At 37.0% G+C, this 12684-nt stretch overlaps 2 protein-coding genes across 2 annotated transcripts; both read right to left on the reverse strand.

The window, feature by feature from the left end:
* Positions 1–4614: 4614 nt before the first annotated feature.
* Positions 4615–8662, reverse strand: LOC108835992 (probable threonine--tRNA ligase, cytoplasmic). Its single transcript, XM_056995488.1, is given in 19 exon segments — positions 4615–4935; positions 5016–5087; positions 5295–5366; positions 5463–5684; positions 5766–5858; positions 5949–6041; positions 6131–6217; positions 6306–6338; positions 6567–6661; positions 6772–6856; positions 6953–7039; positions 7134–7230; positions 7321–7399; positions 7402–7573; positions 7651–7728; positions 7830–7910; positions 7977–8036; positions 8114–8345; positions 8426–8662. Coding segments are annotated over 19 exon segments (1968 nt in total). The 5' UTR covers positions 8554–8662; the 3' UTR covers positions 4615–4833.
* A 1144-nt stretch (positions 8663–9806) lies between these two features.
* Positions 9807–12682, reverse strand: LOC130499830 (potassium transporter 6; the record flags this gene model as incomplete). The annotated part of the gene is made up of 5 exons (XM_056994261.1): positions 9807–10992; positions 11072–11450; positions 11541–11854; positions 12054–12107; positions 12199–12682. Coding segments are annotated over 5 exons (2295 nt in total), but the record flags the coding sequence as incomplete, so codon positions are not given.
* Between the last annotated feature and the right edge of the window lie 2 nt (positions 12683–12684).

Below are 12684 nucleotides of genomic sequence, written 5' to 3' on the forward strand. Positions count from 1 at the left end.
GAATTTTATATACTGATAGAGAACTAGCTAGGGTGATTTTGAGCTCATCTTCTCACAAACGGTAAAGATTTTGATTAACTTATAGAACAATGCCACCAGTTTGAAGTCAATCAGGTCCTTAGTCAAGAGTTATGATAATTTTAGTGAAAAGTGGTCGTTTGACGCACGAAGGAGAAACTTAATATCCTAAGACATATCTGGACATGTCATAAGACTTCCTTGACATTCCAAAGAAGTCTTATGACATAAGCTTGTGGAATTTCACTAGACATATTTGGAATGTCATAAGACTTCCTTGAAATGTCTTGAGACGTTCCTAAACTGTATTTGAACGTCATTATTGTATCCACTGGTTTGTTTCGAACAATTATGGGAGATTTTGGAGTTATTTAAAAACATAACTGCACAAAAATTTTAGAATTTTCAGAAATTTCAGAATTTTATGAACTTAACAATGCCACCAGTTTGAGGTCAATCGGGGTCCTTAGTCAAAAGTTATGATAGTTTTAATGAAGAGTGGTCGTTTGACGCACGAAAAAAAACTTAATATCCTAAAATATCTGTGGACATTGTACCTAAGGTTGGGGAATGTCTGGTGACATCTTTCGAATGTCATAAGACTTCTTTAGAATGTCATAAGACTTCCTTGGAATGTCCTGAGACGTTCATAAGTATTTGAACGTAATTATTGTATCCACTGGTTTGTTTCGAACAATTTTAGGAGATTTTGGAGTTATTTAAATCCATAACTGCACAAAAGTTTCGGAAATTTCAAAAATTTCAGAGTTTTATGAACTTTATGTGATCGTCAATACCTTGCCCACTGGTACGTTTTAAGCAACTTTGGGAGATTTTGAATGTTTTTTTGTAATGTATAATTGCATATAATCTTCAAAATTTTATATATTGATAGAGAACTAGCTATGGTGAAATTGAGCTCATCTTTTCAGAAACGGTAGAGATTTTGATTAGCATTCCAATGCCATCAGTTTTGAGGTCAGTCGGGGTTCTTAGTCAAAAGTTGTGATAATTTTACTAAAAGTGGTCGTTCGACGCACGAAGAGAAAACTTAATATCCTAAGCCATATGTGGACATTGCACATAAGGTTGTGGAATGTAAGCAGACATCCTTGGAATGTCATAAGGCTTCTTTGGAATGTCATAAGGCTTCCTTGGAATGTCATAAGACTTCCTTGGATTGTCCTGAGACGTTCCTAAACTGTATTTAAACGTCATTACCCTATTTTGGTATGTTTTGAGCAATTTTGGGAGATTTTGGAGTTATTTAAATACATAACTGCACAAAATTTTCAGAGTTTATGAACTTAACAATGCCACCAGTTTGAGGTCAATAGGGGTCCTTAGTAAAAAAGTATGATAGTTTTACTGAAGAGTGATCGTTACGCACGAAGAAGAAACTTAATATCCTAAGACATCTATGGACATTGCACATAAGGTTGTGTAATGTCACCAGACATCCTTGGAATGTCATAAGACTTCCTTGGAATGTCATAAGACTTCCTTGGAATGTCATAAGACTTCTTTGGAATGTCATAAGACTTCTTTGAATAGCTTTCCAATGCCACCAGTTTGAGGTCAATCAGAGTTTTTAGTCAAAAGTTTTGATAATTTTAGTGAAGAATGGTAGTTTGACGCACGAAGAGAAAACTTAATATCCTAAGCCATCTGTGGACATTGCACATAAGGTTGTGAAATGTAAGCAGACATCCTTGTAATGTAATAAGACTTCTTTGGAATGTCATAAGATTTTCTTGGAATGTCCTGAGACGTTCCTAAACTGTATTTAAACGTCATTACCCTATTTTGGTTTGTTTCGGGCAATTTTGGGAGATTTTGGAGTTATTTAAATTCTTAACTGCACAAAACTTTCAAAATTTTCAGAAATTTCAGAGTTTTATGAACTTTACAATGCTACCAATTTGAGGTCAATCAGGGTCCTTAGTCAAAAGTTATGATAGTTTTACTGAAGAGTGGTCGTTTAAGAAGAAATTTAATATATTAAGACATATGCGGACATTGCACATAAGGTTGTGGAATGTCACGAGAAATCCTTGGAATGTCACGAGACATCCTTGGAATGTCACGAGACTTATTTGGAATGTCATAAGACTTCCTTTGAATGTCTTGAGATGTTCCTAAATTGTATTTGAACGTCATTATTGTATCCACTTGTTTGTTTCGAACAATTTTGAGAGATTTTAGAGTTATTTAAATACATAACTGCACAAAATTTTCAGATATTTCAGAAATTTCAGAGCTTTATGAACTTTTTGTGATCGTCATTATCCTGCCCACTGGTACGTTTTAAACAACTTTGAGAGATTTCAATTTTTTATTTAAATGTATAATTGCACATAATCTTCATAATTTATCTACTGATAGAGAACTAGCTATGGTGATATTGAACTCATCTTTTCAGAAACGTTACAGATTTTGGTTAGCTTTCCAATGCCACCATTGAGGTCAATCGGGGTTCTTAGTTAAAAGTTATGGTAGTTTTACAGAAGAGTGTTTGTTTGACGCACGAGGAATAAACTTAATATCCTAAGACATCTGTGGACATTGCACATAAGGTTGTGGAATGTTACCAGACATCTTTGGAATGTCATAAGACTTCTTTAGAATGTCATAGGACTTTCTTGGAATGTCATAGGACTCTCTTGGAATGTCCTCGGTAAAAAGTTATGATAGTTTTAATGAAGTGTGGTCGTTTGACGCTTGAAGAGGTAAATTACTATTCTAAAACATCTGTGGACTTCCAGAGACAGTTGTACAATGTCCTGTGACATTTCTGAACTGTATGTGAACGTCATTATCTCTGCCCACTGGTACATTTTAAGCAACTTTAGGAGATTTTTAATTTTTTGAAATGTATAATTGCACATAATTTTCAGAATTTTATCTATTGATAGAGAACTAGCTATGGTGAAATTAAGCTCATCTTTTCAGAAACGGTAGAGATTTTGATAAGCTTTCCAATGCCACTAGTTTAAGGTCAGTTGGGGTTCTTAGTCAAAAGTTATGGTAGTTTTACTGAAGAGTGGTCGTTTGACGCTCGAAAAAAAACTTAATATCCTAAGACATATGTGGACATTAAGACATATGTGGACATTGCACATAAGATTGTGGAATGTCACGAGACATCTTTGAAATGTCTTGAGACGTTTCTAAATTGTATTTAAACGTCATTACCCTATCTACTGGTTTGTTTCGTGCAATTTTGGGAGATTTTAGAGTTTTTAAAATACATAACTGCACAGAATTTTCAAAATTTTATGAACTTTATGTGATCGTCATTACTCTGCCCACTGGTTGTTTTAAGCAACTTTAGGAGATTTTAAGTTTTTTGAATTGTATAATTGCACAGGATCTTTAGAATTTTATCTATTGATAGAGAATTAACTATGGTGATAGTAAGCTCATCTTTTGAGAAACAGTAGAGATTTTGATTAACTTAACAACTAATCTTCAGAATTTGATAGCAATTTTATTTTTTGTTAAGAATTATGTCTTTTCATTATATATTAAGATGTGTCCTTTTATTATTTATTTTTAGATTTGTATATTAGTTAATATTTAAATTAAAAAGATGTACTTATTTAAATGAAAAGTTGTGACTATTCGTATATGTACCATTTCAAAATAACTACCTTTAAATTGAAAACATATGACTATTTGACTTGAAAAGTTGCGAATATTCATATAATTATTATTTCAAAATAATCACCTTTAAATTAAAAAATATGTGACTATTCATATATATGGAAGGTTGCATGTCTTAATTTTTTATACAAATATTTATGTATTTTCATTTTATTATGCTAATATCTATTATTAATATTTCATAAATATTTGTAATTTTTTTATGTCTAAAAATCAGTGTATTGATATGAAAATTTAAAATTCTTAAGTTTTATACATGAAATTTGCATCTCATAATTTTTTACATGAAAAAATCCCAAACAGTGTTGAAAAAATTGTGTATTTTTTAGGAATTTTATTTCTTGTTAAAATTATGTTTTTCATTATATATTAAGATGTGTCTTTTTATTATTTGTTTCAAGAGTTGTGTATAAGTTAATATTTAAATTTTATACAAATATGTCTCTTTATTTTTTCATATTACACATAACTCATAATTTTGTAATACTAACTAAATTAAATTAGCTTACACATATCCCAGTAAACAATATATTTTTATTTAAAACTATTTTAATGTTTAAAAAAAGATCTTTTATTTATTATAAAGTGATATAATTTAAAATTTTAGAGTAACTTACCTAAATTAATAAAAATGTATAATTTTATTAGTATTGATGTATTTTTATTTTAGTTGTAATTTCAAACTATAAAATATACATTTTTAATATTATCTATAAATAAATATTTTCATACGTTTTGACATGAAAAATTTATTTGAAAATAAAATTAATTTTTCTATAAAATATAAATTAAATAATGATTATTTATTTATAAGAAATGAGTTCCACGCGATATCGTGTGGGTTCATTACCTAGTAATAATAATAATAGTAATAATAATAATAGTAATAGTTTTGATAAAGAAAGAAAACAATATTATTGAAATTGACTATAAACAAATATAAATCTATTAAAATATTAAATAAGGTAAATACTTAATAATTTTAATATAATTTTAAAATAAACGATCCCGCGCTAATCTAGTAATCCTTAAATAACAAAACACACATATGTTTTTCAAATGAAAATGAACTCGAAATTTGTGTTCATACCAATGGGATTTTGGTTCCCATCGTACTTAGGAAACTGCTACTGCTCCCATCTATGGTTCTCAGAGAAAGTTGGCCGTCTTGAGTTCCAATTCATCCAGCAGATTCCCGACGCTCATCACTGGGAACTTCGAACGGTCTTCGTTTCTTCGACGAACAGTCACCTGAAAACAAAAGAATCTAACTTTGTCAGAAGAGGCTTGTATGGACACAGGAATGAGCAACACTGGGTTCTAAGACTAACAAGTCCCCTTGTAGTTTCTTCAGCACCCACAACCAGTATGTAGTTGTACTTCAGAACCTGAGCTTCTCGCACCTACACCACAACCACACTGATGATCAATCATCACTCAAAACCACAAAACAAATAACACTGCTTCTTAGCATTATGTCTAAGATGGGTCACTGAAATTGTTTGCTTAGTGTGACACTAAATCCACGTCAAAAGACACAATTTCTTGCCCACCAAGTGCAAACCTAGCCGAAAATACCACAACATAAACCTCAATTGTGTACAAGTTACCTTCTTGCTGATGTTTCTGTCTATTATGTCAACATCAGCATAGTACCCAGCTTCGTGAATTTGTTCTCTCACCTGTTTGAATAAATGCAAAGTAAAAGACAGAGATAAGATTCTCCAAGTAAACTGCAAGTGCTCATAAGGAGGAGTGAAAAGTCACGAATGTAGAACCTTTTCAGCGTATTCATCATAATCCTTTGACAGCGAGCATACTATGGCCTGGCGCGGACTAAGCCAGAAGGGCCATTTTCCTTTGTAATGCTCCAACAATGTGGTAAACATACGCTCAACAGATCCTAACACCGCTCTATGTATCATCACAGGTGTATCCGAATTCCCTTCAGCCATAGCTGTGTATTCCAGCTCGAAGAGGGCAGGAAGTTGAAAATCAAGATGAAGTGAAGCAAACATGGATCAAATCAAACTCACATAGCAAGATTGTAAGAAAAAACTAAAAGATTTTGGGACCCTAACTTGTAAAGTAGCACACTGGACGTAGCTTTTCATTGCATCAGATATTGTTATGTCTATCTTCGGACCATAGAATGCCCCGGCTCCTCTGTTCACCTGCAGAGTACATCACACCTCCAGAGTGAATGCATATATAGTCTTTGAATAACAAGCTTGAGTAGAAACATCAGAAAGTAGTACACATACAAGGAACGGCTTTCCAAAATCTTCTAGTGCTTCTTCAAGGTCCCTTTCTGCTCTATCCCATGTTGTTACGTCTCCAATGTACTTGTCTGGTCTCTGAAATTGAAAACAACATGCACACAGTGTGGGAGACCGGACCATCTAAGAATCAAAATTTGGTACAAGAAATCTCCAAATATCCTTACCGTTGAGAGCTTTAGGTCATAGGTAAACCCAAATTTTGTGTAAACATAGTCAACGAACTCCAATGCACGTTTCAATTCTCCACTAACCTGCGAAAAGACAGAATACTTCTAACAAGGAGCGCTGGGAGGATAAGGAAGTCCAACGTTGCTATATAGGAAGCAAATAATCTCAAACCTGATCCTTTGTACAGAATATGTGTGCATCATCCTGAAAAGAAAAAAAGATAAGAAATTGCCAAATGTTATGTTACAAATAGGCTCTAACTTAGAGAGCAAGAAATTTACCCTGATCAAGTAAAGCTCCAAACAAAGTTTAAGGTACACTACGATCATGTTATCTTTCTTTGTATTGTTTTCGCCTCTTGATTATATAATATAATTTTCACACCCCGTCAAAACAAGAAGAAGTTCAAATGCAAAAAAAAAAAAAAAGTACCTGCTGGAACCGTCGGGCACAGGTCAAGTCACTAAGAGCTCCACTTGCCTCATTTCGATGTAACACTCCAAAGTCGGCCAGTCTAATGGGTAATTCTACATACCATACCATTAAAGGAAGGTGTCAGCAAAGAAAAATGATATAACTTAAAGAGTAAGATTTATTCCTATATCTAATCAAGCAGCACTAGAGGAACATAGGGCACCTTTGCACGAGCGAAGCCTGTGTTGGAACATCAAGCAGTGACCAGGGCAGTTCATAGGTTTGAGCCCGAACTCCTGTTTATCAATCTGTGCAAGGAAAAATAGAGAAAGTCATTCTGTTAAAATGGCATATCTTCAAAGCGGCAGGGCCAAGAAGAAAGTTGAGACAGCATGCACACTTACATCAAACGTGAACATATTTTCCTTGTAGTTTGCAGCATGCCCAGATGTTTCCCAGAGTTTCATGTTGTAAATATTTGGTGAAATGACCTGGCCAAACTCAGTGTTAATCTAGCAACCCCTGTGCCGGGGTCATCAAGTCTGCTAAAAAGAAAAGGGTGAAATGATGAGAAAAGGGAAAAACCTCTTCGTAGCCCCTTTTCCGATATTCCTCCCGGATGAAATGCATCAGCTTATTATATACGCGAGTGCCATGTTTCTCGAAGAACCAACTCCCAGGGCTGAATCTCTTACATACATATATATTGTTAGTTCAAGGAAAAAAGATGAGCTAGCAAAGGCGAAATTGTATATTAGCACACAGAAAGAACCTGAGTGGGTGACAAAAGAAAAGTTGGTGATGTTGGCCTAATAGCACCGAAAGAAACTGAGCGGGAGACAAAAGACTAGTGAGTAAAAGAAAAGAAAAGAAATTGTAGCTTTGTAGATATAGAGTAGGAATCTCACATTCAAACACTTGAAAGCTTTCACAAAGGAAGTATTTGGTATATGTGGTCCACTACAGAGATCAACCAAAGGACCACACCTGTAGACGGTGGTTTTGTCCTCGGTGAGGAGTTCAGCCTGTAGAAGAAAATGGCCGAAACAACAAAATCCAATGTCAGAAACAGAAGGGAGCAAGTTCAATGAGAAGGACAGACCTGAAAAGTATTATCATCAGAAAACATCTCAAGTGCCTGACCCCTGGTCACTTCAATCCTTTCAAATGGATGCCCTTCCTGAGATGTCAGAGGTATAAACTCAGTGAAAAGCTTTGTAAAAGAAGCAGATATAAATATATAGAGAGTTATCAAATAAAGATATCACAAAGAAGCAGTACTGGAGCAGCCCCTGGTTGAGTATGGGGAAAGTGTTGCTCGTTTAAGCCCAGATCGGCATAGAATGCATCGTAGAAGAAACCCTGTATATGCAAATCAATAGCATCAGAGACAAGCACAAGCACAAATATTGCTGGTCTTAGTCTTACCTCATCTCTAGGTTTGCAGGGGCCAATGCAGAGCTTACAACCATACTCCTGTTGGAGAACCTGCAGCAAAAAGATAGGTCAAACTTTACTTTTTTGTTTTGCAAGAATCAGATGAGAGTGAAAGTGTGTGTTTTTACAATGTGAGCGGTAGAACGCCAGAAAGTATCACGGCCTTTGTCGCTGTCGAAACTGAAAAACTCAAGCGAACAATCAGCTTCCAGTGGCCTATTCATGTCCCACAGGACATTGTTTACCGAAGAAACAAGCGCTGAGTTCGCCAATTCCGCAGAGATTTGCCTCGCGATTTCTGTTGGAGTCGTCTCCCATCTCTTCCCTTCTTTCACGTCTCCACCATCTCCAATTGTAACCCTAGTAGTTAAGTTCACACGTATGTTTAAAATAAAAAAACACTACTTTAACCCTAGTAGCTACGCGAGTATATACTTTACTTGATCTGGTCGTGCGGCCGAGACTGAATCTCCGCGAGCTGCTTCGCTTGGAACTCCTCGAAGAGCCTGATGCGCTTCTCGATGACGGCTAAGATATAAGCCTCGTCCCTGGGATGATCATCCGCCATCGTTCGACTTGGACTTGGAAGAGGAGTACAGAAACAGAGGAAAGGCGAGACACCCTGCAATTTGAAACGACGATGAGAGCGAGCAGACGAGGGACGATTTTATGACACTTTACTAGTATAAGATTTTAATATCTCTTTTTCAAAAAAAAAAAAATTTAGTTTACCTATTTTCACAGATTTTATTCCCTTTACAAAATGTTGTACAAATACACTGTTGTTTTATTTCCCGAATTTGTTTCTTTTCTTTAATTTTAATACATTTACATGTATATTAGGCTGTTCAATATGGTAAACCGAACCATACTGAACCGCACCGAAATAGACAATATAGTTTAGTTTTGGTATATACCATACGAACCGAATGAATATAATTTTATAAAAACTATAGAATTTGGATATGGTTTGTTTTATAACTGAATAAACCGAACAAAAGCGATCAAAAATAGAAACATGTAATATGTATATATTTTATAATGACGCATGAAAATATATTTGTTATATAAGTTAACTTTTTGCTAATAATTATTACCATACTAGATTTCTTATTTTCTTAGTTTTTTAATCTTTTTGCTTTATTTTAATATTAATTAAATTGAAGTCAAGATTGTAAATTTAATGGACAACAATTAGTGAAATTTCTTCATAACTTTTTTCTTATCTATAATCGAACATAGTTTCGTGTTCAATAGAAAAAGCATGAATATGATGAAAACTAAATATGAAAGAGTATATAAACTTTTCTTTTATGCTTTTGTTTTGTTTTCTATTTTTATTTCAAAATTTCGAGTTTTGATTTTAATTCTAAATTTGATTATTTTATCAGATGGTAAAAGTATTTTTATTTTTTGTTCTTTTATTTAAACATATAATTTTTTATAATAAATAACTCTGTTGACAACATGATTATAAAATTCATATAATATAATCTTAAATTAAATAATTATGTTTTTGGTATAAAACCGAATAAACCGAAGAGGGAAGGCTCCGTTGATTGCTTTTCATAAGAAGAGTTGTAGTTAGATGACCAGATATAACGCTTCCAATCAAAGGCGTTTTGTGTCAACGGAACTACTGGAGTGGTCACCCGGTCTGCAATGGCCGAAACAAATAGACTATTAGATGATATTACTCTGTTCAGTATTCTCTTATCAAAAATCTGGAACAATGTATTACAATATGGTATACACATACACCAAATGATTTGTACCAAAGGTATTTCTTTATGTCAAAAAATTACTCTATGCGACTCGAAGTGTGAGTTTAACCTTTAGCAAAACCTCCACAATACAAAATTTCTTGAGCTACAATCTATTTCACTTTTCAAATTAACACACCAAAATCATGTACAAAATATCAAAAGACGAATATACCCCTTTTAAACATGGTAGATCATTCCAACTTCTAACGTCGACGCATGAGGCGAGGTAAGTGCGGTTCTTGGACCTCTAGTGTTCCTCCTAAGAAACTCGTATACAACGTTAATAGCCAATCTCTTCACCAACCCTGAACCATGCTTCGCTCTCATATATGCGTTTCCCATTATATAAGCCACGCCTCCCTCACGCGCCTCCGTTAGCTCCATCAACTCCTCCCTCGTCTCCTTCTCTATCTTCGGAGTCTCCGGCACAACAAATCTCACTTTCTTTTTAACCTTACTCTTCTTCTTCTTCTTCACCTTTGGAGATCGAATCTCTGACGTCCCGGGCTTATCCGGGTCGTCAAGATCGCTCCCGTCGTGATCCTCGACCCCTTGCATGTACGTCGAACACGTCCCGACCACCGACATTCTCTCATCATCATCATCATTAGTCTCCTCGACCGCGGTTGCGGCTTCAGACCGGACAAACTCCGCGATGCTACACACAAGATCGCCTTCGAACTCGATGTCGTCTTTGTGGACATCGCGGTACCCGTACCGCACAATGCACCGGTACATCCGGTACTGTTTCGGCCCCACACGTCCGACAAGGAACCTTTCTTCTGGACGGACATGCGGGACCGGAACAGATTTTACGCAGAGGAAAACAAGCACTTGGTGGAAGGCAGGGAGGTTGGTTACGAAATGAGAAAAGATCGCCGGAACGCCGGAGACAAGCTCGGTGTGTATGAGCCCGACTCCGCGGACGCGTTTGATCCCGAGCGTCTGTCCCAGGCCGAGGAGCCAGTTGACAGAGACTTTGTTCTGCACGTCGAACTCGTAACGCTTGAGCGTCCCGTAGTGCCACGTGCACATCGCCGCAAGGAAGCACAGGGAGAGCGCGACCGGGACCCACGCGCCTTCGAGGAACTTGATGAGGCTTGCCGTGAAGTAGAGCGACTCGATGGTGCCGAAGAACACGACGAACGCGACCGCGAAGAGGATGTTCTTGTGCCAGCAGAGTACGATCACTAACGACATGAGACATGTCGTCACCAGCATAACGGTTATAACCGCCAAACCTATAAAAAGAAACATTACTTAGCAACGGTCTCAAAACTACCTGAAGCAGGTGTAGAAGTCATATCATATACACATTACCTGAAGCATTACCCAACCGCTTGGTATCTCTGAACCCGATGGTGACGGCTAAACAGAGGACCATCAAGAGCCAGTTGATCTCAGGGATGTATATCTGACCGTGGATTTTCGACGACGTATGAACGATCTTCACTTTAGGGAAGCATCCCAAAGCAGAGCACTGTTTGATGATGGAGAACGTTCCGGTGATGATGGCTTGGCTTCCAACAACAGCAGCGAGTATAGCGATCACAAGAACAGGCCATCTCAGCTTCTCTGGTACAGATACATAGAACCCAATGTTGTAATTGGTGTCGATGACATGATGCTGAGAGAGATAAGCTGCTTGTCCCATGTATGCCAGTATCAAAGACGGGTACACAAGTGATGTAAAAGCAATCTGCACACAAGAGTAATAACATCCTTCAATACTAAACTTATAATCCTCTATAAAGCGTCTAGTTACGGTCTAGCGGTTTCTTGAACATACCTTGATTGAGAGCTGAGAGAAGTGACCGAGATCAGCAAACATTGCTTCCGAGCCTGTGATGCAAAGCAAGATCCCACCGAGAGACATCCAGCCTCTGCTCTGAGTTTTCTTGAGGAACTTGTACATGTAATAAGGAGAGAGGGCTTGGTAGACATGAGGGTTCCAACGGAAAATATTGTAAACACCGATGGAGCTGATGCACATAAGCCACAAGAGAATCACCGGGGCGAACAAGAACCCCACCCTGTGTGTACCGTAGTGCTGAAGCGCAAACAAAGCTATCAGAATCACACAAGCAGCAGGTACTTCTATATCTGCAACATAACAAAACAAAACACATAAATTTAAAAAGAGTCTATGAAACTAATTAATCAAGAAAATAAAACAAAACACACAAATATAAAAAGAGTCTATGAAACTAATTAATCAAGAAAATAAATCAAAACACAAATTTATAAAAGAGTCTATGAAACTAATTAATCAAGAAAATAAAATAAAAAAAAAGGAACTCACACTTGTGATGCTCCTTGGCAGTTGAAAGCTCAACACCTGATACTGCAGAAAAAACTGTAACAGACACAAAATAAACAGTAGAAACAAAACAAAAATCATGTCTTTGTCGGAGAGCAAACAAGAAGGAAACAGAGAAAATAATAACCGGAAATGGCAGGCGTTAGGACACCATCGCCAATCACCATACAAGTCCCGACCAAAGCCAGGACGAGCAAAACCTTCTGCAGCACTCTCTGTTTCTCGAGCGTGGACTTCAACCTCGCCGCGAAACCCGACGGAGGGCACATCTCATCCGACGGGGGAGACGACCCGGTCTTGTACTCGGCGAGGTTCTCGTCGGCCAGCTGGCAGCTCGGGAGCGGGTTGACGCGGGCGTGGCGGCAGAGGAGGGAGTAGAGGGCGAAGGTGCCACCTTCGCCGTTGTCGTCAGCCCTGAGGACGATGAAGACGTATTTGAAGAGAGGGACGAGGGTGATGGTCCAGAAGATGAAGGACAAGACGCCGAAGATCTCTTCGTTGGACTCGGAGTGCTCGATGTCTTCGGCGAAGGTGCTTTTGAATACGTAGAGAGGAGAGATGCTCAAGTCTCCGTATACGACTCCTAGGCTCTGATATGCTAATGTCAATACTG

This window comes from Raphanus sativus, chromosome 9, assembly GCF_000801105.2.
Source record: "Raphanus sativus cultivar WK10039 chromosome 9, ASM80110v3, whole genome shotgun sequence".
NCBI classification, from domain to species: Eukaryota; Viridiplantae; Streptophyta; class Magnoliopsida; order Brassicales; family Brassicaceae; genus Raphanus; species Raphanus sativus.